The 27,965-nt window shown below is 39.1% G+C and overlaps 5 protein-coding genes across 7 annotated transcripts; 1 reads left to right on the top strand and 4 right to left on the bottom strand.

Annotated features, from left to right (window-relative positions):
* Nucleotides 1-161: 161 nt before the first annotated feature.
* On the bottom strand, nt 162-1,183 carry LOC149383355 (uncharacterized). The gene is made up of 2 exons (XM_089629446.1): nt 889-1,183; nt 162-819 (listed from the first exon to the last, which is right to left on the bottom strand). The coding sequence occupies exons 1-2, from the start codon at nt 1,171-1,173 to the stop codon at nt 256-258; spliced, it is 849 nt and encodes a 282-aa protein (XP_089485572.1). The 5' UTR covers nt 1,174-1,183; the 3' UTR covers nt 162-255.
* A 1,005-nt stretch (nt 1,184-2,188) lies between these two features.
* LOC149383354 (C2H2-like zinc finger protein) lies at nt 2,189-4,839 on the top strand. 2 transcript variants are annotated; one of them, XM_089629204.1, is made up of 10 exons: nt 2,189-2,335; nt 2,646-2,671; nt 2,819-2,903; nt 3,021-3,230; nt 3,380-3,502; nt 3,600-3,657; nt 3,766-3,839; nt 3,980-4,068; nt 4,169-4,241; nt 4,543-4,839. In XM_089629204.1, exons 1-9 carry the CDS (start codon nt 2,267-2,269, stop codon nt 4,236-4,238), a joined length of 804 nt encoding a protein of 267 aa, XP_089485330.1. In that variant the 5' UTR covers nt 2,189-2,266; the 3' UTR covers nt 4,239-4,241; nt 4,543-4,839. The 2 variants fall into 2 exon arrangements, with proteins under 2 accessions (XP_089485330.1, XP_089485329.1); XM_089629203.1 differs by having other exon boundaries at nt 4,536-4,839.
* A 101-nt stretch (nt 4,840-4,940) lies between these two features.
* On the bottom strand, nt 4,941-7,636 carry LOC149383353 (Radical SAM superfamily protein). Of its 2 annotated transcripts, none has more exons than XM_089629201.1 (3): nt 7,053-7,636; nt 6,262-6,602; nt 4,941-5,845 (listed from the first exon to the last, which is right to left on the bottom strand). In XM_089629201.1, exons 1-3 carry the CDS (start codon nt 7,548-7,550, stop codon nt 5,212-5,214), a joined length of 1,473 nt encoding a protein of 490 aa, XP_089485327.1. In that variant the 5' UTR covers nt 7,551-7,636; the 3' UTR covers nt 4,941-5,211. The 2 variants fall into 2 exon arrangements, with proteins under 2 accessions (XP_089485327.1, XP_089485328.1); XM_089629202.1 differs by having other exon boundaries at nt 6,262-6,596.
* Nucleotides 7,637-9,292: 1,656 nt separating this feature from the next.
* LOC149383352 (uncharacterized) lies at nt 9,293-21,967 on the bottom strand. The gene is made up of 5 exons (XM_089627756.1): nt 21,646-21,967; nt 21,435-21,532; nt 21,268-21,393; nt 9,539-9,829; nt 9,293-9,466 (listed from the first exon to the last, which is right to left on the bottom strand). The coding sequence occupies exons 1-5, from the start codon at nt 21,965-21,967 to the stop codon at nt 9,293-9,295; spliced, it is 1,011 nt and encodes a 336-aa protein (XP_089483882.1).
* A 1,010-nt stretch (nt 21,968-22,977) lies between these two features.
* Nucleotides 22,978-26,866, bottom strand: ELO3 (radical SAM domain-containing protein / GCN5-related N-acetyltransferase (GNAT) family protein). Its single transcript, XM_089629387.1, has 9 exons — nt 26,349-26,866; nt 25,718-25,787; nt 25,448-25,620; nt 25,183-25,357; nt 24,886-25,052; nt 24,142-24,361; nt 23,924-24,028; nt 23,459-23,611; nt 22,978-23,368 (listed from the first exon to the last, which is right to left on the bottom strand). Exons 1-9 carry the CDS (start codon nt 26,825-26,827, stop codon nt 23,210-23,212), a joined length of 1,701 nt encoding a protein of 566 aa, XP_089485513.1. The 5' UTR covers nt 26,828-26,866; the 3' UTR covers nt 22,978-23,209.
* Nucleotides 26,867-27,965: the final 1,099 nt, after the last annotated feature.

Raw genomic sequence — 27,965 nt, 5'->3', positions numbered from 1 at the left:
GTATATAATTACTTAATATTTACCCCTAAAATTATTTAATTTATATAAAATTTATTATTGTGCATAATTTAAAAGACAACAATATTTTAAAATACAACAATGATATTTGCACATTGCAAGAAAATTATAATATTAAAACGGTCATAATCAACTAATACCAAACACAATTACATTAGCAATTTAGAAGAAAGTCAACAAAAAAACTCAAAAGACATTAAAAACACAATGCAACAAAATAAAATAACAATAGATAAACTAATATTCTGGAAGATTGGTGCCGGATCCCCCGAGACCGGTAAAATATTGAGAATATGAATCAGAAGTCGGAGGTGGTGCATGGGATTGTTGTTGTTCAAGCCTCTTTTGCATAATTTTCGCTTGTTCGGCTTGAACATATGCCCGAACCTGTGGATCTGGTATTGAACTTAAATCCCGGAACAATATTTTATTTTCTTCCTTGATTTCTTTCAATTCCAAGTGGCGTTGCCTGATAACACTTGTCTTCTTCAATTGCTCAAGAAGTTCTTTATTTCCTTCCTCAATACCACTAATTCTAGACATTATTCCATCATCCACTTTTTTTTTTAATTTGGCTTTCTTCACCCCAATCGGCCGCTCAGGAGGAGATGGATGTCTAGCAGATTCAGGAGTTGGATTTTCTGACTCTTGTGGGCAAGATGAACCTCGAGATGTTTGTCTTGCACTTGAGGCTCCATCTTGGAATTTTTCAAAATTCTTAATAATGTTCCACACATGATCAAACTTCCAACCTTTCTTGAATTTTTCATCTTGTGAAAGCAATACTTTAGCTTGATCCATCTAAAAGTTGATAAAACAATGGTTAAGTAAAAATCTAATCGTGAGAAAATAATAAACTATATTACTCACAATATCTTCAGTTGAAGCACCGCTTGGGTGTCTATTCTCAATTTGTCGAATGCATGCATGCATCTTCCTTGTAGCTTTCTCAATCACTTGAATACGGCACTGGATTGATCGCGTCGAACGCATCTCTGAATCCGGACTTTTGCCGTTGTTGTAAGCTTCCGCAACACGAGTCCAAAACTGATCGGATGATTGGTATATACCGATGATTGGGTCTTGCGAAATCTCCATGTAAACCCTACAAAGGAGTTTGTCTTCATCTCGAGAGTAATTAGAAGCTCTAGACATTTTTTTTAGTAAGGTGAGTGATGTGGTGAAATTACAACTTATGAAGACAATATTTATAGCAAGATTCTCACGTTTCTCAACTCATTCTGACGCGATTTGACTACTCACTTACAAGATTCTCACGTTTCTCAACTCATTCTGACGCGATTTGACTACTCACTTACAAGATTCTCACGTTTCTCAACTCATTCTGACGCGATTTGACTACTCACTTACAAGATTCTCACGTTTCTCAACTCATTCTGACGCGATTTGACTACTCACTTACAAGATTCTCACGTTTCTCAACTCATTCTGACGCGATTTGACTACTCACTTACAAGATTCTCACGTTTCTCAACTCATTCTGACGCGATTTGACTACTCACTTACAAGATTCTCACGTTTCTCAACTCGTTTCTCAGCTTTATCATTAACTTTTTTCTCTATAAAATACCAATTCTATCATGAGTTTTAATACACACACTCATTCTATTCTGAATATAATACACATTCTCTCATTTTATCTCCCAAAATGAATACTAATTGGTCCTCGTCGTCTTCAAGCTCGGATGACGATTTCATTACTAGTTTGGATGAAGAGGAGGAGGCCATAACTCGTTGTGTTGTATCCCAAAGTTACTTTTATTTGTTGTGTTGTAGTTTGTTTTACTTTATTTTAATTGAGTTGTGTTGTAATTTTTTTATTTTAATTGTATTGTGTTGTATTTTATTTTTTGTGTTGTGATTTTTATTAAATAATTTTTTTTTTTATTTAATGTGTATTTATATTTATAATTTTAATTAATTTATAGACTAATATTTTACTCATTATCATAATTCTTCTAAGTTATCTAATTAGTAATAATAATAAAAAATATAGGGGTATAAGTATAAATAGGAAATAAAGGGGGAAAAAATAGAGTGAAAAATAGAGTGGAAAATAGAGTTCGGTTGGAGAGAAATCACTGTTTACAGAAAAATAGAGTGAGAAATAGAGTGAGAAATAGAGTGATCGGTTGGAGATGGCCTTATGAGTTAATTCGTCAGTGCTGTTCTCTTCCCTCTCCTTGACTCGAAGAAACTCGCTCGAAATTTTTTTTTTCTTCAGAAAATGACGATGAAAAACAAAATCATATCGATTTTGCTCCTTATTCTAACAGTGTTCTCTTCTTCTCTTCAGGTACGACTTCGATTTGTTTCGGATGTGAATAATTCAGTTTGTATGCCTTCACTTTTGTAGAATCGTTACAGTAATTCGGACAAAAGATTGCTTGCCTGTGCGCAATTTAATGAAATTTTCGCGCTTGATTTATTTTATTGAGCTGTTTTGTGGTTGCTTTATATTTGCGTTTTTGGTTGATCAATAATAGTAAATGAGTGAACTGTTTTGAGCATTTTTGGCTGTTCTCTGTGCACTTTCTTTACATATACTCGTTCATTATTTTGCTTGTATTGTGGAATTCTGTTGATTTTTCTTATTCGTGTTCCAGGTTGATGAAGAATTTTCGAGTCCAAGGTGCTTTTTTATTTTTACTTTATTTTTGTATTCTTCTTCTTTTCAGTCTAGCAAAAGCTTTTGGCGGATTTTTGGTTTTGTTTTCCAATTCAGACAATTGATGATTCCTTAACTCGGAAACAATGTTTTCGATATATTTAATGACAGAACAATAAAGAAAGATGAGGAACGGGCCACTGAAGTGCACTGCTCGAGAGAAAGAAGCCGAGTAGCTTGGAATATTATCGAAAAGGTAGTAAGAAAGAAAGAAAGAACCAGACTCCGTGAGTCGTATTTGTAAATTAATGCATGTCGTTTCTGTAATTTGTGATGGGATTTTTTTTGTTTATTGTTTCTTTTTTCCGTGTAGTACTTGATGCCGTTTGTGGAGCAAGAACGCTACGAGATTCCGAGAAAGTGTCGGCTTCGTCCCGAGAACGACATATTTAGGGATCAAGAGCAGCACAAGGTTAACGTGGACATGACCGAATGGCAGTGCGGATATTGTAAGAAAAGCTTCCGTGCCGAAAAGTTTCTTGATCAGCATTTTGACACCAGACACTACGATGTTCTTAATGTTGTATGTGCGCTTATGTTTTCATGTCTTGTATCGTAGGAATGTTTGGATATGTGAATTTATCTGCAAGAACCGTGAGGGCTAAATTTTACTGTATAATAAGGGTTACAAGTTTTCTCCATGGATAAATTTAGATATTTTGATACCTGCAGAGCGGAAGTAAGTGCTTAGCCGATCTGTGTGGAGCGTTGCATTGCGACTACGTGATGAATACAAAGTCGCCCAAAACCAAATGCAATCCGGCGGCTGTTGCTAGGAATCGCCAATTATGTGAGGTTGCTTTTGAGTTCTTTTCTTGCGATTTGTCATTTTAATCCTGAGGGATTTATTTATTTAATTTTTTTGTTGCTAAATCTGGCAATTTCCATGCAGGGTCTTGCTGATGCCTGTTTTCCTATTCAGAGAGGACCATCTTCGAGTCGCCTTCACGGTATTTATCTGTCGGTTCATAGATCTCCCAATGTCTTTTGTTTCCATTAAAGAGTGAAATCTTTTGTTTTAGCTATGTTGACATGTTAGCCTTCTTATTGACATGTAGAGCTATTTCTGCATCAATTTTGTGATGCTCAAACTTGCTCTGGGAAACCAAAGCCTTTCTCTAGAGGAGGCAGGGTAAGCAACAAGAAGTTAAATGCTTTTTGTTTTTTCAACTCTTCAAGTCAAGTTGTTGGTCACGAAAAACTATGATTCAAATTTTTTCCCTGTTTTGAATGTGTACATTTTAGTGTGTTTATTCTTTTCTGTCGTTGCAGAAACAAACGAGTGTATTGTACTTGGCTTCCTCTATACTGACTCTGATGCTGCTTCCAATTTTTTATGTCATTGTATATTTGCATCAAAGGTGATTGTAAACTCCTCAGTGTTTTTTTTTCTTCTTATTTTTCTTAAACTTGTGTTGGCAAGTCCTTTAAATGACTTCGTAAACACGTTGTCTCTGTCAGGGAAATGAGAATGAGAAGCCAAGGGTTCAAGCGAATCACACCGATTGGCAAGAAATCAAAGCCCTCTTAAATGGTAATCCAAATCTCTCTATTTGCTCCGAGTCTTTGAAACTATCTATACATTGCTGATGGCATTCATAATGGTTTTAATCGATAGACTGCGTTATGAATGAAACCGACAACATTTGGTTTGAAAATAGAAGAAATAATATGGTAGTTTCTCAGATATTTAGATTTGGTTCGAAGAGCTGCTAGCTAATTCTATGTTAATATTCCTCTTTGACGATAAGATTTTTTTGTGAACAGTTTAGCTTATTTACAAAACTAGGACACTTATGAACCTGTGCCTTGATATCCTCTTTTGAAGCTTTTAGGGATTGGATGGACACGAATTGCAAGCTTATAGGGAAAAGACACACTTACACAGAGTATCAAGGCGTAGAACGAGCACATGAATGCCCGTAAATAGCCAACAACACTACACTCAAGAAGCTAAGAGAAAGAGAGAGCATACTTTTCTGGTGAAAAAAAAAGCTCAGGTTGATGAATGATGATATACACTGGAATACAGTCTGTATGAAATAAGAAAAGAAAAATATTATTCGTTTCTGGTGTTAATTTTTTTTAACTTATGTACGTTAGAAACATCAATCAGTTTTGGAAATTTTTTTTTTTCTATCTCTTCCTTGGCACATTTTTATTCTTCCTTGCTCAGAGAAAATTTTGCATACTGAAAATATTCCTTATAATTTATACAATCGTTGAAATTTTGGTTGTGATTCACAAGTGTATATCTGAAATCTAGTGTGAATCAAAATCACTTTCTGGAACTTGGAGAGTAATTCAAAAACCCCTCAAAATTGTCAACACATTTGTATTTAACTTTCTTGCAATGCAAGCTTCCTCTTAGCCTTTGGCTTTCGTCAATTAAAATCAATTAAAATCACGGTCATCAATGCAGAATCTTCTCCTAAACGTATTTTCAGCTCAATCATTTCATGACCTTTTTCATTTCTCCTAAAAAAAAATGGATGATCGTAAGATTATGGAGATATAACCCGAAAAGCATGTGATATGATCTCATTCGACAAAAGAAAACCATCCGGATCACTAAGCCGAAGATAAGCGATCTTATTCTTAATCTCGTCCTCGTCCTCTGAACCCAAAACACTTTTGAATTCATCCACAGAGAGAGCCTTCCTTCTCTCATCCAACGAAACCACGTGGCCGCTCTCAACATAATCCCTAAAGGCATAGCATAGAGAACGAACCAGAGAGCTGCCAAACTCTTTGCCGAAATCCCTCAAATCGATCCCTCTCGAAGTCCTCAGAGAGAGCATGATCACGTCCGATGCGATATCCTTCGAGTCGACGTGCTCATTCTTGTCCCAGTCCACTGTTCCTTTCTCGAGATTTTCCACGAAATCGGCGTAACCTTTCATCGATTTGGGCCTAGAGAATCTCAGCCCACCGATGAAACTGGCGGACCCGAGCCCGAAAGCGTAGAAAGGCACGTTCTTCCAATATACTTGATTGTGCTTGCACTCAAACCCGGTCTTGCAGTAACTGCTGATCTCGTAATGCTCGTAACCCGCTTCGCCAAGCATCCTTGAGGCCGTTTTGTAGAAATCGGCCGATTGGGAATCGGACGGTAATGGAAACTCCCCCGGGGTATACCTAAAACACAAGAAAAATATTAGTCAAACCAAATGCTTCACAAATGTTCTGAGCTTTTTCTCATTTTTGTTTTTAGTGCTAATCCCTGAACTTTTACGCGAGTAGCAATCTGGTCAATAAATTAAATTTAAAGTGAAAATTGTCATCAAAATATTGATTTCGAAGAACTTTAGTATTTTTCATACTTTTATCTATGAAATTCTACAAATAAACAACTTCAATAATATTTCTAAATATTCTTAACTAGTTAATTTTATAAAATTACTAATTTAGTTATATTCTAATCTAACTCTAAAATACTAAGTTATTAATTTTAGAAAAAAAGAACAAAGCTATTTTGCTCCAAAATTAGTTTATGGACTAAAAAATCACTCGCATTCGAGACTAATTTACGCTATTTTTGTTAGTTCACTCACAATGAACCGAATTTTGTCCCTTGCTCGATCTGCAAATCGTAAACCGAGACATGGGTCGGTCCCGCCTCCACAGCTAGCCTTAAACTCTCTTCCCACATCTCGGGAGTCTGCCTTGGAAGAGAAGATATCAAGTCAACGCTCCAATTCCCGACCCCGCATGACCGTACGATCTCGACCGCTTCGCGTACCTCGTCGATCCCATGAGATCTCCCACAGCTTTTCAACAGCTCATCCTGAAAAGCTTGGATCCCGAGAGACACTCTGTTCACTCCCAAGTCCATGAATCGCTTCACTCTCTCGGCGTCGAAAGTCCCCGGATCCATCTCCATTGAAACCTCTGGCTAAAGATGCAACAACGGTTAAAGTGTTCAATTTTTTATTATTATTATTTGTTTTTTTTTACCGAATTCGAATAATTTCAACAAAGATTTTAGCTTTAATTTAACTAATATATATAATTCTACAATTATATTAGCAAAGTTTAATTTATATCAAATTAGAGAGTATTTATCAAACTAGTTTAAATTTGATTAAATTTAAAACTAAGTTTATAGAAGTAAATTTTATAATTTTTAAACTAAATTTACTCAAATTAATCCTATGTATTGACATTATAAGTTAAAACTAATTAGTTCATTAATTTATTTTTTAACATTAAAAAGTTATTTACTTGTTATTTTTTCAAAGTTATTAGATTATTAAAATTAAGCTACATAATTTTAAAAAAAATAGATAAATTAATACTCGATTTTCGGTGAGTTTCAGATAGTCTAACCGAATTTTTGTTTTACCTCCGGAGAAGAACTCAGACTGAACTTGGAGCTCAGAGCCTCCATAACCGACTCCACGAGCCTCGGCGGGACCAGTGAAGGAGTTCCTCCGCCGAAGAACACCGTCTCCAGAGGCGCCGTATCGGCGCAAGAGTTTCTCGTCTTGGCGGTTGCGGCGATCTCTCGGCAGAGGAGATTGATGTAGTTCACCATTCTGGGATCTTCGAAATCCTCGTGGTTTGTTTGGTTCGATGACGAGGAAGAAGAGCCGAGAGCGACGATCGGGAAATCGCAGTAGTGGCATCGCTTGCGGCAGAATGGGAGGTGGACGTAGGCTGAGTTGGGTGGTGGGACTTTGAGATGATAAGCGTCGCTGTTCGTTGAGGCGTTTCGTCGAACAGTTGGTGGGTGGGTTTGAGGTGAAGTGGTTTGTATCCGTTTTGATGGTGGGCTTGTTACGGTTCTCTTTAGTTTGGCGGGAAGAGATGAGAACATTGGAGTGAACGCTGACTTTAACATTGTTGAAAATTGATCGTCGGAAAAAATTAAGTGTTTTACTTTGTCGCTCTGTATTTATTTTGGTGTTTCGTTTATGAAATGAATATAAAACCTTTGGAAGCAACGGATAGTTTTGTAGTGAAAAAAAAACCGACAGGTAGAGAAAGGATTGGAAACGGAAATGACAGTAAAACGACATGATAACAAGTATGGTAACAACACGAAATTTCAATCTATTTCTATTGTAATTTTTTTCATCTTAACTATTTTTTTTTTCCGACTATTAAAAGGAATAAAAACTAGAGATATGTAACGCGACATACATTTATTAACTGCTTTGTATATACATATGTGGTACATTTTTCCCAAATAAAAAAAGAGTTAATAGCGGTAAAAATCCTTAAAGTTTTTTCAAAATGATACTTATATACCTATTTTTTTTTCTGCGGCAAAAATACTTGATGTTATGATTTCATAGCGCCATTAGTACTTTGGACGTTAAGTTAAACATAATTACATGTGTAGGGACCTGATTTTTTTGAATTAATGTTACACGGGTTTTTAAATTCAATAAAAGATACAAATAAATTGTTTTGATCGAAAATACTCGAAATAAATAAAATAAAACCGAATTTCAACACTGAATCCCTAAACTCGTTGAAATCCCTAAACTCGTATTTGGGGGTTAGGTTCGATTTCTCTATGGCATCAAAAAATTCGTGTTCATTGTACTAGAGTCAAGATCGATGGCGAGGCTCGTCTTCAGCAACACCAGTGGACAGGAACTCGGGTTCGATGGCGACACAACAAGGAAGATGCTTTTGTGGCGTGCCTTGGGTTGAGAGGACGTCGTGGACGGATTTGAATCCCGAGAGGAGGTTCTTAAGCTGCTATAAGATAAAGGTAAGGTCAAGATCTTCTGTTTTTTTCTTCTGTATTGTAGGGTTTAGTTTATTATTGAAATCGGTTTTTTTTCCTTCAGAAAAATGGGGGGTTGCGATTTCTTTGTGTGGATTGACCCAGAGATGTGCGAAAGAGCTAAGCAAGTGATTCCAGGTCTGCTTAGACTAATTAATCAACTATGAGTAGAGATTGGGGAAGTCAGAAAAATTGAAGAATTGAGTGCAAACAATGAAGACTTGAGACGAAGTAGCACAAAATTCGGAAGTTGTAAACTATTTGTATTTATGCTGTGCTTTGTTTGTTGGTATTTTGTTTAGGTTTGTTATGTATGTAGAAGTAAGATAATGTACTTTGTGTTTTACTGATTCTAGGACTGTATGGTAATGCTTTTCAGATTATGTAATTTACTCTTTTTTGAATGAAATGGAAGTGTATACTTCAGGATTTATTACTGGTAGATCTTTGTGCTCTCAATTCCTGTAATTGCTTTGCTTAACTGACTGTGAATTTTGCAGGATTTTTTTGCTTAATTTATGTAATTGCTTTTGTAATGTGAGAGTGACATAAAATTGGTTGTCAAGTCTGACCACATATTTCAGGTCCAAAATAGCCAAACTTAATTACATATTTTCAGGTCCAAAAAAGACTAACTTCATTAATTTTTTCAGGTCCAAAATATACTAACCTGATTACATTTTTTCAGGTCCAAAAAAGACTAACTTGATTACATTTTTTTCAGGTCCAAAAAAGACTAACTTGATTACATTTTTTTAGGTCCAAAATATACTAACTTGATTACATATTTTCAGGTCCAAAAAAGACTAACTTGATTACATTTTTTTGGTTAAGCACAATTATATTCATATCGAAGGATTAAACACAGTTAAACTTGGTTGAGATGCTCCTGACGCAGATGTACTTGGCTGAGATGAACTTTGCTTCATTTGTTGTCTCTTCCTTCTTTCGGCTCTCTTGATTATCTCTGGATTAGGGTTAGCCTTGACTGGTCGGCCTCTCTTCTTTACTATTCTTGTCTGCAATGTTTAAATACAATTAGTAACAACTACTTTAATAGAACCAACACTTAAAAATATAACAATACATACATGTTCTGCAGCTGTATTAGGACATGCTAGCCTTGAATGTCCTGTTTGCACACACTTGCTGCAGCGATTCACTTGGCCTTTTCTTGAAAGTTTTGTTGCTCTTTCGGGGAACGGGAACCCGGGAGGTGGCTCGTCATTGGACTTGTTTCTCTTCTTCTTTGGCCTTCCAGGGAGTGACTGATCAGGTGGTGGCAGGATAGGGTTTAGGCCAACCTCTGGCCATTTATCAAGACTGGTCATAGGCTCAATAATACCACTGTAAGCTGCAGTGTATGCTTCTTTTTTGTACCACTCATCAATGAAGTCGAAGACATCAAGATTTGATGACCATATTGTCGTCAGTGGTGCCCACAAGAAGAGTAGTAGTATCTATTTATGTACATTTGATGTAATATAGTCTCACGAAGACTCTTGCTTGAATTGCTTATTTATTAATAAAATTTGAAACATTCATTCATTGTTCCTTGTCTGTTAGAAGCTTTATGATAAAACCTTAGTCTTTAGTCCATAAACAAACTTAGCAGCTTACGAAGAGACAAATGTAGATTTGCATGAACAAACTCTTCGTAGTTTGCTTAAAACGATATATTCGTAATCTAAGGATCAAAGGACTATTGACCTCAGTAAGATTGTTAGGAGAATCTATGATGCCTGGTTATGGGGCATTGAGAGTTGGAGACTCTATAGTTCTTCTACGTATCTTCCGAAGGTACTGAATTGACCAGTGCACTTCTAGAGACAAGATAAGAACAAAACATTTAACCTCTTATATCTCGAAGTCACTACGTATGAATTGCATCATGCTTACCTTAATCCTGAAATGAGACATGTCATTTCACAGCTTACGTATTCTCATTTGAGAAAGTCAGAGTTCGGACTCACTATGTGATTCTGAACAGGACCTATTGGTGAAGTACTAAGTTGTGAAGATATCATGAGTAACTTTGTGAAGTTCTCATGGATATAAAATTCATGTACAAGATTGCTGAAATGCAATGTACATCACCTCATGCTTTGTTCCTTGGAATGTGAATAAATGAACTGGTCAGTGTCCAAATTGAGTCTTGACACTTTTGGACGAAACAATGTGACTTATTAGCTCCTCGTCAATACATTGTTTCTAACTTATTCACAAGCGACAAAGGAGTTGAGGAAATAACAGCTAGAAGGGTAAAAAGGTAATTTTGTAAATCCCGACTAGCTGATGATATTCATGAAGGGTAAACATAGATAATATTCAGTGGATCCACTCATTTACAATTAGGTTGAATCCTTGAGTAGAAAATAAATTCATTTGAACCGAGAGATTTTCAATGTCAAGTCTTTAGTGGAGTCAGTTGACATTAAGCTAAACTTGGAAAAGGTTTGTGAACTTTTGAGTCCAAGTATTTAGCTGAAGCTTTGTTCATTTGGATCCAAGAGGTCACTGTCACAAATCATATCGAGTAGGAATAGTTAAACTAGAAGCTAAGTCAAAACAAGAACGAGACAAGTTTTACGAAAATTGTCAAAAGGGTATTTTTGTCCTTTTGGACATAGGATGAAATGGATGTCAATAAATTTTTTGACATGGTCATATGATGAGTTAAATTACTCGGCCATGATGAGTTCATTGGGCCTTGTGGATTAATTTCATTTCATAGAATTTTACTTGAAAATTCTTAATGGGCTTTTCTTATGTTGTCATGAACAAGTGAAGAAAAATCTAGAAGGCCCTTCTAGAAGTTCTTGGCCGCCCAACCCTAGTGTGAAAGAGAGATTATTTTGTGCATTAATGTATGAAGATACTTGCCAAAAGAAAAAGAGGAAACAAATTTCCTATACAAGGAAAAGGGGATTTCGGCCAACATGAGTCAAGGGAGAAGCAAAACAAAAGAGGAAACAAATCCAAGGCTTCTAGAAGCCTAGTTGGCCGTGTGACTCAAGAAGGAAATAAGGCAAATTTTGCTCATGAATATGTGATATTCTATAGAAGAGAAAACTACCTTATTGAAGGTAATCTCTCACCTATAAATAGAGGCCTTATTCTTCTCATTTCATACATCCCACATAAGTTAGAGATTGAGAGACTCTCTCTCTAGACCTTGTGGCCGCCCTGTTGGAATTGATCTAGGGTTTAAGAAAAAGTTTAATGCTTCGGTAAGCGGCGGAATTTTAAAAATTTTCTTTTGACAAGTAAAACGATTTTACTAACCTAGACAAACAGCAAACACATGTAAATAAAAACTATTATGAGCATAAATAATTTACTAACCTTTTTAGAAGCTTGAACGTTGATGAGCCTTCGGAAGGTTGAAACGTTCGTCTCCCTCGCAGCACGTCTCTCTTCTTTCCTCGTCAACTCGAGCAACCACAAGAGTTTCTATCACTATAATCACTCGAGAAAATTAGGAATTAGTGTGTCGGCACTTTTAAACACTACGACTCAAGAACAAGTCTCAAAGTCGAAGAGCTAAACTCGCTAGGTCAAATGAGGACCTAGGTGCCAAAACAAAAACGAAAAGAACTTAGAGAGAGAAGGAGAAAGGGGCGGCCAAGCTAGAGAGAGAAGCTCTCGAATCTCTAAAACTTGGGATGAATGAAATGAGAAGAATAAGGCTCCTATTTATAGGAGAGGCTTTACCTTCAATAAGGTAGTTTCCTCTTCTATAGAATATCACATATTCATGAGCAATATTGCCTTATTTTCTCTTTCATTTGGGTGGCCAAGAGGTTCCATGCATAGCCTTGGATTTGTTTCCTCTTTTATTTGCTTCTCCCTTGACCCACTTGGCCGAATTTCCCTTTTCCTCTTTGAGGAAATTTGTTTCCTCTTTTTCTTTTGGCAAGTATCTTCACACATTTATGCACAAAATATTCTCTCTTTTCTTTTGGGTAGTGGGCGCCCAATACCTTCTAGAAAGGACTTCTAGAAGCTTTTCCATTTGTTCATGACAACATGAAAAAGACCCATTAAGAATTTTCAATAAAATTCTTATGAAATGAAATTATTCCACAAGGCCCAATAATCATGTCATGGCTGATTGTTATTGAGTCATCAAATGAGGTTGTCAAAAAAATTTATTGACATTCATTTCATCCTATGTCCAAAAAGACAAAAATACCCTTTTGACAATTTTCGTAAAACTTGTCTCGTTCTTGTTTTGACTTAGCTTCTAGTTTAACTATTCCAACTCGATGTGTCTTGTGACAGTGACCTCATGGATCCAAATGAACAAAGCTTGAGCTAAACACTTGGACTCAAAAGTTCACAAACCTTTTCCAAGTTTAGTTTAATGTCAACTGACTCCACTAAAGAGTTGACACTGAAAATCTCTCGGTTCAAATGAATTTATTTTCTACTCAAGAATTCAACCAAATTATGATGAGCGGATCCACTGAATATTATCTATGTTTACCCTTCATGAATAGCATCAGCTAGTCGGGATTTACAAAATTACCATTTTACCCTTCTAGCTGTTATTTCCTCAACTCCTTTGTCGCTTGTGAATAAGTTAGAAACAATGTATTGACGAGGAGCTTACAAGTCACATTGTTTCATCCAAAAGAGTCATGACTCAATTTGGACACTGGCCAGTTCATTTATTCACATTCCAAGGAACAAAGCATGAGGTGATATACATTGCATTTCAGCAATCTTGTACATGAATTCCATATCTATGAGAACTTCACAAAGTTACTCATGACATTCTCACAACTTAGTACTTCACCAATAGGCCCTGTTCAGAATCACATAGTGAGTCCGAACTCTGACTTTCTGATGAGGACATGCCCCAAAAGGAGCCGCAAGCAAAATACCAAGTGCCGGAAGGACCCGTTACGAGAGCTCGAGCGAGGAGATTCAAGGAGGAGCTTAACAATCTGATCATCAAGCTCCAAGATGAAGAAGGGGACAAGCTCGCAAAGGAGAGGATTCAAGGAAGCCAAGAAACAACAATGAAGAACGTTATTTGGGCTGAATTGAATTAGTCAGACTATTCCTATTTTTCTATTTTCAGTTTATGTTATTTGGGCAAAGACATGTTATTTAAAATGCCCATAATGGTTTGTATTGGGCTGGTCCTTTGTTTTATGCTTATTAGTACTTAAATAAGGCTAAATGGGCTTATTAGGTTATGGGGCCCATGGAGCTGCGAATTTGACCTTTGTAAACTCTATAAATTAAGCCTTTAGGCTGAATGGAAGTCACACAATTCTGATTTCGAGTTAAACACTATTCTGTGAGGATTTTCATTCTCTCTTTGGTTCGTTTAGAACTATTCGAGTCTCTTACAAAGCGGTGCGTGTAGGAGTTCGAGCCCGACTCATCAGACGGCCATTCGCATCCGTCCGTGGCGTCATTCGATCCACCTTCGTTCCTAAAATGTAGACGATCCGTCGCTGTGCTATTGGGGTATCGGGTCTCGGAGCTTAGTCGGCCGAGGTTTGTATCAAGTGGTATCAGAGCTAGTCTCTACTTTTAGGTCTGCTTATCCTTTGTTTCGTTTTCTTTGTTTTCGTCTCTTCGTTTGTGTTGTGTTCATTCCGTACGTACGTATTTGTTGTGTTGAGTCTGTGTTTGTTATCTTCGTATTAGGTCTGTGTTCTTTTCGTGCTAGGTCTGTGTTCTTGAGCATCAAAAAAAAAAAAAAAAAAAAAGATCCGAAAAAAAAAGAAAAAAAAGAAAAGGAATCCGTGGAGATCATATATTTCTTGTTAATTACCGGGGTCTGTTTTAGGAAGTCAATTTTATTCAGTTTCCCGATTTTTGGCACCTAATTTCGGAAGTATCTTTATATCTTAGTTTCCCTGATTTGCTTTTATCCCTTTTATTTCCATAATCAATTTCCACTTAATTACCCTTTCATTCGTTTCCTGATTTCGTGTGATCACAATCAATTTCAGCGTTTCACATTAATTCTGAATTAGCATTTATCTCCCGGATATCAAAAAAAAAAAAAAAAAAAAGAAAGAGGATCCGGAAAAAAAAAAAAAAAAAAGAGTATTTTTTAGCTCAAGAAATTTTATTTTCCTGATAGATTCCTTGTATGTTTTGGAGCGTTTTCAGGTACCCTACATCCTATCGATATTTTTTTGTGTCGCCATTTGTCAATTGTGGGCTGATTGTCGCACCTTAGGAGAATTGTTTTTGGGGCTTATTTAAGATCCTGATCATAACTTTCCGTGGTGTTATCTTTCTTGTTTGTGTCATTTGGGGTGTCGTTTTTATTGTTCGTGTCGTTTGGGTGTCGTTTGTGTCGTTTTGGTGTATCGTTTTCGAATTCCTTTCATCACCTTCCTGGTCTCTGAGTAGTTCGGTACGAGCCTATAGAGAGTTTGAGTGAGTGGTAAAAGGCAGAGAGAGTATAACTATCGCCATTATCAAACACGAGCGCTGAGTGATATTATTTGAGTGTAAACACGTGAGGGAGAGTTTGGTGAGGTTTTCTTTTGTTACTAACAATTTCTTGCAGCAACCATGTCTAACAACGGCGACGCAGATGAGGGAATTCCAGACCGGAGGCTGATGATGCAAGCCATGATAGGAGAAATGTGGAGGATGATGAGGGAAAAGTTGGAGCCGCTACGAGAACGTGTTGAGAGAGTGGAGGAAGGCCAACAAGCTCCCAACAGAGGAAGACGAAGACAACCTAGGGAGGAGACAGAAGATGAGATGGAGAATGATTTTGAAGAGGAGGATTATAGGAGAGGAGGACGAAACGAGAGAATGTTCGAAAGAAGACATGGAGGAAGGGACAGAGAAGACGGAGGAATTGGTGGCATCAAGCAGAAGATTCCAACATTCCAAGGGAAAAATGACCCGGACGCCTACTTTGAATGGGAGACCAAAGCCCAGTTTGTGTTCAATTGCTACAACTACACCGAACGCAAGAAGGTAATACTTGCTGCCGCTGAATTCACTGATTATGCTATTGTTTGGTGGGATCAGCTGGTGACGAGTAGGCAACGGGATGGAGAGGAGCCCATAGAGACTTGGGATGAGATGAAGGCCATCATGAGGAAGAGATTCGTGCCTCGCCACTATTACCGAGAGCTCTAACAGAAGCTTCAGCGCCTACGGCAAGGCACTCGCAGTGTTGAGGAGTACTACCGGGAAATGGAGGTTGCCATGATCCGAGCAAACATCGAGGAAGATCGCGAGTCTACCATGGCCAGATTTATCAACGGGCTGAACCCTGACATAGCGGACAAGGTGGAGTTGCAGCATTATGTCGAGATGGAGGATTTGGTTCACTTGGCCGTCAAGATTGAGAAGCAGCTCAAGACGAGGGGTAGCATGCGGGGAAACCGATTCTCAGAACAACCTGCATGAAAGAAGACCTTCAACCGAGACGAGAAGAGCAGTTTCAAACCACGAGGGGACGTAGCCAAGCCAAGCACTTCCACGGCCCCAACCACATCTAATCCTGGTCCCAGTGCTCAAAAGAAACCGGAGACGTCATTTCAGCGAAATCGTGATATCAAGTGCTTCAAGTGCCAGGGAGTAGGTCACTTCGCGAATCAATGCCCGAATAAGAGGAGCATGACAATTCTTCCGACCGGAGAGATGATTACCGACGATGAAGAGGAAGACCAAGAGTGTACCGGAGAAGAGTCAGACGAGGAAATTGAGGCACCAGCAGAGCTCGTGTTGGTCTCTCGACGAACTATGAACGCGCAGGTTGTACGAGATGATGAAGAGCAGCGTGAAAACATCTTTCACACCAGGTGCCATATTGGTGAGAAGGTGTTCAGTGTTATCGTCGATGGAGGAAGTTGTACGAACATAGCCAGCGTTGCTGTAGTGAAGAAGCTTGGACTTCCCACGACAAACCACCCTCGTCCTTACAAGCTTCAGTGGTTTAATGATGGTGAAGAGGTACGTGTCTACAAACAAGTCCTTATCAGTTTCCGGATTGGCAGCTATGAGGACTCGGTGCTCTGTGACGTAGCACCAATGGACGCGGGACATATACTTTTGGGGCGGCCGTGGCAATTCGACCGGAGGGTGACTCATGACGGCTACACCAACAAGTACTCCCTCAGGCACAAGAATCGTACCATCACCCTCGCACCCCTTACTCCAAAGCAAGTTCATGAAGATCAACTGAGGATGCAACAAGAGAGGGAAAGGTTTAGGACCCTAGAGAAGGGAAAAGGACCAAGGGATGAGGTAAAAACAGAGAGAAAAAAAGAGAGAGTCCCAGAGAGAAAACCCGAGAGGGAAGTGGGGAGTGAAAAAAAAGATGGGGTCATGAAAAACAAAATCGGTGAGAGAAAACAAAACAACTTCTTTGCGGGAAAGAGTGATGTGAGGAAAGCCTTCTTTGCCAAACAGCCGATGATTTTACTTGTGTACAAGGAGGCTGCCTTATTCACTAACCAACATGGCGAGGTTCTACCTACTGCCATTGTTTCTCTTTTGCAGGAGTTCAAGGACGTTGTTGTTCGAGATATGCCAACAGGACTACCACCGATTCGGGGGATTGAGCACCAGATTGACCTTGTACCCGGAGCCTCGCTTCCAAACAGACCGGCCTACCGAACCAACCCTGAGGAAACGAAGGAGTTGCAACGGCAAGTCGATGAACTTTTGTCAAAGGGGTACATTAGAGAGAGCATGAGCCCTTGCGCCGTACCAGTTCTATTGGTTCCAAAGAAGGATGGGTCCCAGAGGATGTGCGTGGATTGCCGAGCCATCAACACCATCACGGTCAGGTATCGATTTCCCATTCCTAGATTGGATGATATGCTAGACGAATTACATGGTTCGTGTGTTTTCTCTAAAATTGATTTAAAGAGTGGGTACCACCAAATTAGAATGAAAGAGGGGGATGAATGGAAAACCGCTTTTAAAACTAAACTTGGGTTGTATGAATGGTTAGTGATGCCTTTTGGTTTGACTAATGCACCTAGCACATTTATGCGACTTATGAATCATGTTTTGTGTTCGTTCATTGGTAAATTTGTGGTGGTATACTTTGATGATATTTTGATTTATAGCAAGACCCTGGATGATCATGTCTTACACTTGCGTGAGGTTTTTATTGTACTCAAACGTGAACAGTTATTTGCTAACCTTGACAAGTGCACCTTTTGCACCGATCACGTTTTTTTCTTGGGTTTTGTTGTAAGTTCAAAAGGAGTGCAGGTAGATGAGGAAAAGGTGAAAGCTATTCAGGAGTGGCCGACGCCGACAAATGCAGCACAAGTACGAAGTTTTCATGGCTTAGCGAGCTTTTATAGGCGCTTTGTCAGAGATTTTAGCACGATCGCTGCCCCGCTCACGGAGGTGATGAAGAAAAATGTGGCGTTCGCATGGGGACAAGCACAAGAGGAGACATTCACCGAAATCAAAGGAAAATTAGTCAACCCTCCTTCTCTCGCATTACCTAACTTCGATAAACCATTCGAGGTTGAGTGTGATGCGTCCGGCGTGGGAATCAGAGCAGTTCTCATGCAAGATCGATGGCCGATTGCGTATTTTAGCGAAAAATTGAGTGGGGCCACCCTTAATTACCCCACTTACGACAAGGAGATGTACGCATTGATTCGAGCTTTAGAGACTTGGCAGCACTACCTTTTGCCAAGAGAGTTCGTGGTCCACACCGACCATGAGTCACTGAAGTACTTGAAGGGACAACAAAAGCTCAACAAACGGCATGCGCAATGGATGGAGTTCATCGAGCCGTTTCCATATGTCATCAAGTACAAACAAGGTAAGGAGAATGTGCTAGCTGATGCCCTTTCTCGAAGGTATGTTTTACTTTCCACTTTAGATGCTAAACTGCTTGGTTTTGAACATATCAAAGAGTTGTATCCAGAAGACCGAGAGTTTAGTGAGATATTTACGAAGTGTGAGAAGATGGCGTCGGGAGATTACTTTAGGCATGATGGATTTTTGTTCAGGCTTGGTAGACTTTGTGTGCCTAGTTGTTCTCTTCGGGAGCTGTTAGTCAGGGAAGCTCATGGTGGGGGCCTTATGGGACATTTTGGAATAGCAAAAACTCTAGGAGTGATCCACGAGCACTTTTATTGGCCTCGCATGAAGCGTGATGTTGAGAGGATCTGTGGTAATTGTATCACATGTAGGAAAGCTAAGTCGAAAGTTCAATCACACGGTATGTATACACCTTTGCCTATTCCTAGCTCACCTTGGGTAGATATATCTATGGATTTTGTGTTAGGCTTGCCTAGGACTAAGCGAGGTCGTGATTCTGTTTTTGTAGTGGTTGATAGGTTTTCAAAGATGGCACATTTTATCCCATGTCACAAAACCGATGATGCTTCTAATGTTGCTGATCTGTTCTTTCGAGAGATTGTTAGGTTGCATGGCATGCCTAGGACGATTGTCTCGGATAGGGATACCAAGTTCTTAAGTTACTTTTGGAAGACCTTATGGGCTAAGTTGGGTACTAGGTTGTTGTTTTCGACTACTTGTCACCCCCAAACTGATGGTCAGACCGAAGTAGTTAATAGGACCTTGTCGACTTTGTTGAGGGCAATAATTAAGAAGAATATCAAAACTTGGGAAGATTGTTTACCACATGTAGAGTTTGCTTATAACTACGCTATTCATTCATCTACTAAGTTCTCACCCTTTGAGATTGTCTATGGTTTTAACCCACTAACGTCGTTGGATTTATCTCATATTCCTATGTCTGAGCATGTGAATTTAGATGGTGAACAGAAAGCAAAGCTTGTTAAGCAGCTTCACGAGAGGGCACGACTCAACATTGAGCGAAGAACAGAGCAGTATGCGCAGCAAGCCAACAAGGGCCGCAAGAGAGTGATTTTCGAACCTGGTGATTGGGTCTGGTTACATCTACGCAAGGAGCGTTTTTCGGAGCAACGCAAGTCCAAACTACAGCCGCGTGGCGATGGACCATTCCAAGTTATTCGCAGGATCAACGATAATGCTTACAAATTGGATCTTCCAGGTGAGTATAATGTTAGTGCTACATTCAATGTGACTGACTTATCTCCTTTTGATGCAGATCATGATTTGAGGGCAAATCCTTTTCAAGACGAGGGGAATGATGAGGACATGCCCCAAAAGGAGCCGCAAGCAAAATACCAAGTGCCGGAAGGACCCGTGACGAGAGCTCGAGCGAGGAGATTCAAGGAAGAGCTTAACAATCTGATCATCAAGCTCCAAGATGAAGAAGGGGACAAGCTCGCAAAGGAGAGGATTCAAGGAAGCCAAGAAACAACAATGAAGAACGTTATTTGGGCTGAATTGAATTAGTCAGACTATTCCTATTTTTCTATTTTCAGTTTATGTTATTTGGGCCAAGACATGTTATTTAAAACGCCCATAATGGTTTGTATTTGGCTGGTCCTTTGTTTTATGCTTATTAGTACTTAAATAAGGCTAAATGGGCTTATTAGGTTATGGGGCCCATGGAGCTGCGAATTTGACCTTTGTAAACTCTATAAATTAAGCCTTTAGGTTGAATGGAAGTCACACAATTCTGATTTCGAGTTAAACACTATTCTGTGAGGATTTTCATTCTCTCTTTGGTTCGTTTAGAACTATTCGAGTCTCTTACAAAGCGGTGCGTGTAGGAGTTCGAGCCCGACTCATCAGACGGCCATTCGTATCCGTCCGTGGCGTCATTCGATCCACCTTCGTTCCTAAAACGTAGACGATCCGTCGCTGTGCTATTGGGGTATCGGGTCTCGGAGCTTAGTCAGCCGAGGTTCGTATCACTTTCTCAAATGAGAATACGTAAGCTGTGAAATGGCATGTCTCATTTCAAGATTAAGGTAAGCACGATGCAATTCATACGTAGTGACTTCGAGACATAAGAGCTTAAATGGTTTTTTTTTTATTTTGTCTCTAGAAGTGCACTGGTCAATTCAGTACCTTCGGAAGATACCTAGAAGAACTATAGAGTCTCCAACTCTCAATGCCCCATAACCAGACATCATAGATTCTCCTAACAATCGTACTGAGGTCAATAGTCCTTTGACCCTTAGATTGCGAATATATCGTTTTAAGCAAACTACGAAGAGTTTGTTCATGCAAATCTACATTTGTCTCTTCGTAAGTTGTTAAGTTTGTTTATGGACTAAAGACTAGTGTTTTATCATAAAGCTTCAAACAGACAAGGAAGAATGAATGAACGTTTCAACTTTTTATTAATGAATAAGCAATTGCAAGCAAGAGTCTTCGTGAGACTTTATTACATCAAATGTACAAAATAACGACTACAACTCTTCTTGTGGGCACCATTGACAACACGCCCCTCTCCTCTTCTCTCTCTAAGTTCTTTTCGTTTTTGTTTTGGCACCTAGGTCCACATTTGACCTAGTGTTTTTGGCTCTTCGATTTTAAGACTTGTTCTTGAGTCATCGTGTTTAAAAGTGCCCACACACTAATTCCTTTCTTTCTCGAGTGATTCTTGTGATAGAAACTTTCGTGGTAGCTCGAGTTCCCGAGGAAAGAAGAGAGACGTGCTGCGAGGGGAGACGAACGTTTCAACCTTCCTAAGGCTTCTCAACGTTCAAGCTTCTAAAAAGGTTAGTAAATTTATAATGCTCATTTATAGTTTTTATTTACATGTACTTGCTCTTTGTCTAGGTTAGTAAAATCGGTTTACTTGTTTTAAAGAAAATTTTTAAATTTCGACACTTGCTCGAAGCGTTAAACGTTTTCTTAACCCTAGATCAATTCCAACACATAAACACGACATTGCATGTGGACACGGTATGCCACTTAATTGAAATGCCCTGCAAATGCATACCTTGGCTCTTAAGTCAACCACAAACGTCTCCCTTCCGATAAATGCCACTTGGAACTTGTCATTTCCAGCAAAGCTTGCTTGACGGTACCTGTAATCACATACAAACCCATATGTGAGAACAATTATCTAACAATCAAATCTAATATTATAGCAATTATCTCACATACCTTAAGGCCATTATTCTTAAGCTTCTTAAGCTTTTTAGGATAAACATCAAACAATGCCTTCTCCAACCCTTTTTGTCTGTCGCTTATCATCGTGGATTCTGAACATCTAAATCCTCACTCAAAAGCTACAAAAACCAAGTCCAACTAGAGGTGTTTTCTTTCTCCACCACAGCAAAAGCCATATGATATTGTGAGTTATCAGGATCTATACCTATAGCGGCATGCAACATTCCCTTGCAATACCCTTTTAGAAAACAACCATTGAACCCTAACAAAGGCCTACAACCCTTGTTGAACCCATATTTACAAGCTTTTAAGCAAATGTAAATCCTTTGAAACACTCTATTTCCATTCACCAGAGTAGTTTTAAGGAGGGCTCCTGTACCTGGGTTTGTAGATGTGAGTTGTTTACAATAGTCATCAAGAATTGCATATTGGTCCTTCATCGAGCCTTCTAACACCTCTCTAGCTTTTTTCTTGGCATTATAGAATCTCGTCTTTGACACATTGCTGAATTTGGAACTAGCAGCCATCTCTTTGAACTACTTATAATCCATGTTAGGATTAAGCCTAAAATGCTCTAGAAAATGCATCGCTAACCAGGGGCTTCTGACAAGCTTGTTGTCAAATACTATGCCACACTCATGCTTGTCGACCAACGTATTCACTCTAACTGTCTTGTTGTCCTGAACCTTCGCATAAAGAATCCAATTGCAACCCTTTGCTTTACATTTAGCCCTTAATCTAGTTGTGTCATTAACCACGAAATTCCCTATCAGCCTTAATGAATACCTCTCTCAATACATGTCTCAAATCACCAATAGTAGGGAACTCCATACCTAATTTGAACTTGAAATCATCCAAACTTGAACGCGGGTTGAACTATTTCCTGCTCTTCGTGATCGTCTGTTCCTCGTCGTCACTATGCAGGCTGTCGAGGTCGCTGTCTGATCTCACCCCATCAAGATCACCATCACCAACGTCTCCATTATTGCAGACGTCATTCACGATTGAGCGCCAATCGCGTGTCTGGGTGTTTTGAACATCATCATCTTCGTTCGATTCTTCCTCAGCATACTCTTCTTCTTGCAGACGAAACTGTTCGTCATCGTCGTCACCGTCGTCCCATTGTTGTTGTTCTGACATCTTCTTCTTCAATCGAGTCCGGTTTCTGATTCTTGGTTTTAGGAAATTAGAGTTCCGACTGATTTTTTGAATTTGAGAATTGTCGATGTTCTCTTTAAGTTTGGGAAACTAATTATAATTTATCAGTATATTTAATAATTTCAAAAACTATTAAATATTAATAAACAATAACAAAAATAATTAAAACCAACATATTAGAAGTTTTACATCCTGACCGTTCAATTTAATCTTAACGCCCAAAGTACTAATGGCACTACGAAATCATAACATCAAGTACTTTTGCCGCAGAAAAAAAAAAGTTTAGGTATATAAGTATCGTTTTGAAAAAACTTTAAAGATTTTTACCGCTATTAACTCATAAAAAAAAATGTGGCCGGGTAGCTTTTTCTAATAATAATAATGTAAAAATTCTGTGTATACCTGAATGATATAAAAACCGTACATTTCGTTTCCATTGCCGAATTTGTAATTGTATATCTAAGACTCATTCCAACAACAACAAACCTCTCGAACTTCCAAATTAGAGCTAAATATGTATTAATGTATACACTCAGCATTATCTTTAAAGAGAAAAAAAAAAGGGTTATATCCAAAACATGATACAAAATTGAGTTGATGTACATCTAGTGTCACGCAAGATGTTTAACCATGTAAGGGCCTTCAAGCTCATACCCTAACTTCCTATAGTAATGACGTGTCCCAACTCCGGAAATAACGGCTATCTTTGTCGATCTGTGTTCCATCCCTGCAATTCTCTCCGCCTCTTCCATCAGAAGAGTTCCGTAGCCCTGACAAAACCACACCGTTTGTTGTCTTCTAATGTTAACTCGTTTATAAACATTTCTGAGCGTCTATAAACACAAGTATATTATATGAACCTGGTGTTGCAGCTTGTCAGAGTCTCTTCCGTGAACGGGGACGGCGGTTCCGTAAACGTGAAGTTCGCGGACGATGGAGCATTTTCCGACAAGCTCGGGACATGTCGTGTTCTTCCCACATTTCCGCAACCGAAGCAGACCCACCAGAATGTCCTGTTTCGATATAACATACAGGGGTGTCGAATGCCGAAAATAAATTTAAGAGGGGACCGAATGTAAACATTTGAAGTAAAATTTCAGAACTACTTTTTTTTGTTTGTTTGTACAATTCATACCAATAAATGAATCAAGGAGGGGTCACTTTCTGATTTTATCATATAAAAATTAAGGGCTATTGATATAAAAGTAAAAGTAATAATGAAGAGTAGCCAAATACACAATACATATGCAACCAAAAAAAAAAAAATAAGAGCAACAGAAGGCATCGTTTTTTTGCATATGTGGGATGGGTTTTGATTCAAATACCTGACGGACATCTTCATAAGAGAGGAATGTTTCCCAGCCCTCGTTAGCAGCGTAATCGCGGCGAACTAGTTCAACTTCCTCAGGCCTGATTTTGTGGTGAATATCCTAAAAATTTAGATTAATCAGAAAAAAAATGTCCATCAGTACAAAGAAACGTGTCACAACACCGCAATAAATTTGGGACAAAAGTTCAGATTTGTGTTTGTTAATGTAATTACTTGGATACCGGCTTCTCGGGTTCGAACATCGCGGCACTTCAAGCCCAAGTCGTCCATCCGAGCTAGGGCTAGCTCGCGGAGATTTCCTTTCTCGACGCCCGAAGTGACAAGAGGCATGGGAATATCACGTTGCACCCTGTACACCCGGGTCCAAGGGGGTACCATCGCTAGGATCCTTGCTATGATGTCCACTAGTTGCTCCGGTGGATAGTTTCTATACCTGGAAATACAAAAAACACAAAATTGAAAGCCCGTTAGCCAGTACCGGCTTCCTAATAAATGATACAATCTTACTTGCCTCGTTTTCATAAGCATTTACACCTAAACCGGTCCCAAAACAGGACCAGACTGTTTTAAATGCATAGAAAAATTGAGACCAGACCAAACCGTTTTAGACCGGCCCGGTCCGGTTCGGTCTGGCTTTAGAGTGTATTTTACAAATTAAGCTAAAAAATTAGCTCAAAGAATTAGATTATTTCAAGTATTAACATAAACACTTTATCAATTAACATGTTCAACTCAAATATTATACTTAAATGCCTAAGATTTAAAAAAAATATATATATACATAAAATTTGGAAGCGATATGATCTGGTATAAACCACGGTTTCGATGTATGGAACTGGATATGACCGTTTCAGACCGGTTTGTATATCCGGACCAGATCAGGGAAAAACTCTTTAGACCCGACCGCCAGTTACAGTTTTTCAATTTTTATGCACACCCCTGGTTAATAGTTCATACCTGCCGGTTTTCCAAAGCTCGTAAAGCCCAGTCCCACGAATCACAAGCGTTGGGTAGATTTTAAGCCCGTCAGCTCTGAACGAGGGGCTCTCGAAAAACTCCTTGAAACTTTCCATGTCCCTCTCCACGCCGACATTTGGGAGATCGGGCATCATGTGCGCAACCACCTTTTAAAAAAAATAAATAAATAAATAAACCAATAAATATCCTTATTGGGGCAGTACTTGACAGATAACAAGAGCTCAATATATTTCACAAGTATTACAGAAACAGTTATTTCATATAACATAATCGCACCTTAAAACCGGCATCCTTTGCTAAGCAGAAACAATCAGCCACCGCGGCGACAGTGTGGCCTCTATTAGTGTCCCAAGCCACGTCCTCATACGTACTTTGGACTCCGATCTCCAATCTCGTGCAACCGTAAGTAAGCATTTGCCTCAGGTGCGGTCCAAGGCAATAATCCGGCCTCCTGAATAAGAAAAGAAAAAAAAAATTAAGAAGCAGCAACAATATCGGACCAAGTTTCAGCAACAAACTCTTACTATGATAGAAAGCTCACGTTTCGATGGTCATTCCAATGCATTTAGTGGAGCCATGCTCGGAATACGCAACGGCCTCTTCGACATTGGCTGAGGTGTGTCCCGACAAGGCATCGTGAAGATTCCTGATGAAGTAGTCACGGTAATCTGCCGGGAGCGACATAAACGTACCGCCCATTAAGATAAACTCAACCTGAAATCATATATATATATACACCAGCGAATGAGACAATTTATAGTTTGAAAATGAATCGAGAACAAAAAAGTCGTATATATGTATACATACATACCTTATCGACACTGTGACCCAATCGCTTCAACTGGTCAATCCTGCCTCGGGCTTGAACATATGGGTTGTATCTAGAATAAAAGTAATGTTAGTTAAGCTTTCGAAATGGTTACTTGACTGCCAAGCAAGGTGTTTCCTATCGGGTACACCAGCATTTAAAAGGGAAATGAAACTCATATGAACTCAGAAGTATTATCACATGCTGGTTATACATTCCTACAGATTCAACTTCTTCTTTCCCGTTCCGAAATTCAAATACAGTTCGAATTGAAAAGAAATAAAAAAGAAAAGAATAAATCAAGAGGCGATTCAATGATCTTATTGTCCACTCGCTCTTACACCTACCTAGAAAAAGAAAACAAAAGCAAATTTATTTCACTCAATCAAGCTCGACAGAGTTCAACGCTTCCTAAATTACATAGATAAATAAATATAAATACAACATAAAAAGAAAATAAAAATGAACCACATCAAATTTAAAAAGAAAACCTAATTCGACTCTTCCCATAACAAAGCTCAATAGAGACCCGAACCTCACACAGACTGGACAACAATTTCACAAGAAATTTCACATTGAATAACGGAATTTTAATAATTGATGCCTGATTTAAAAATATAAAAAAAAACCCTACCTGGCTCGAATTGCTCTCATACTTGTGGGTTCGTAGCCAGTGTAGGACTGAGTACTGTACTCGAAGTCCGAATCAGGTCCTCCGGGACAATACACGCATATATTCCCGGTGGTCGCAATATGCGGACACCGATGCGGCTTCGACATCACGGCCACGACGGCGATTCCCGAGGCCGTACGGACCGGCTTCGCTCGGAGCTTGGGGAGGAGCGCGTCGCGCTCGGAGTCCGGCAGCGCGGCGATCATCTCGACGAGCTTGGGCGCTCGGGAGAGGCCGTACTTCCGGCAAGCGGCGGATTTGAGGCCGTTGAGGTCGACGGTCTCGCCGCGGCGCGAGAGGTCGACCATGGACGCGACGATCTCGGCGATGGCTCGGACGCGTGCTTCTTCTTCGGAGAGGCCGTGGGGCTCGAAGCCGCCGCGGCCTGGGCGTGGCTGCTGCTTCTTGTTGCTCGGCTCGGCTACCATCGCCGCCGCCATGGGAGAGAGGGAAGAAATAGAGGTTATTTTAAGTTCTACTTCTCAATTTGTTTTATGATTTATTAGTGTTTGTTCAACGCTTTAAGACAAAAAAAAACGACAGTCAATAATATTGTCGTTTTCATTTGTTCCTCGTAAAGTTATAATTATGCTAATACCACAACAAACAATGAAGAATAAATAACATTAATTAATTGCTCCTACTATTTTTTGAAGATAGTAGGCTTCTATACCCAAATATTACAAGCTCAACGACGACGACACATGACTCGGAACGATGACGAGCAACGTCCCACAATGTTCTTTTCATAACTCCACCAAGTACATTGCTTAATCGTTAAAAAATATATTTGATCGTTAAAACTGTTACTCATAGAATTCGCCGAGATCAAACGATCTAGTCGGCATTCCGAGAATGGAGATATCTAGCAATAGAGTTCGTACCCAAAGGTCCGAGAACTCATGAAAGTTAAGGAGCGAGCGTTCATACTAACAAAGAACGGACCCTATTACTCAGAACTTCGAAGACAAGAGAAGACAATAGGTTTAAAAATACTAGTCGGACAATAAAACACGTGTAATAAATAATCAAAACGCTCACCTCAACGGTTAAAACCGAGGATAGCGCAAATAACCACCTACTCTTCATAAATAAAGTGGGGATCAAATAACTGCCAGAGGGCGTGAGGCTGATCACCCCACGATTCTTAGCACTCTCCCACGACACCCACTAACAAATGTAAAAGCCCTCGTACTTCTATAAATAGGGACTTCGACAAGACCAAGAAGGAGGTTCAAGTTTCTGGAAAGAGGAAGAACTGTTGTCAATGGTGCCCACAAGAAGAGTTGTAGTATTTACTACTGTACATTTGATGTAATAAAATCTCACGAAGACTCTTGCTTGTAATTGCTTATTCATTTAATAAAAAGTTGAAACGTTCATTCATTCATCCCTGTCTGTTTGAAGCTTTATGATAAAATATTAGTCTTTATTCCATAAACAAACTTAACAACTTACAAAGAGACAAATGTAGATTTGCATGAACAAACTCTTCGTAGTTTGCTTAAAATGATATATTCGCAATCTAAAGGTCAAAGGACTATTGACATCAGTACGATTGTTAGGAGAATCTATGAT

This window comes from Urtica dioica, chromosome 10, assembly GCF_054948205.1.
Source record: "Urtica dioica subsp. dioica isolate 48M chromosome 10, U.dioica_male_clone48M_v1_H2, whole genome shotgun sequence".
Lineage (NCBI taxonomy): Eukaryota > Viridiplantae > Streptophyta > Magnoliopsida > Rosales > Urticaceae > Urtica > Urtica dioica.
Note: the sequence above shows the minus strand (reverse complement) of the source record. Positions and strands in the feature narration are given on the sequence as shown.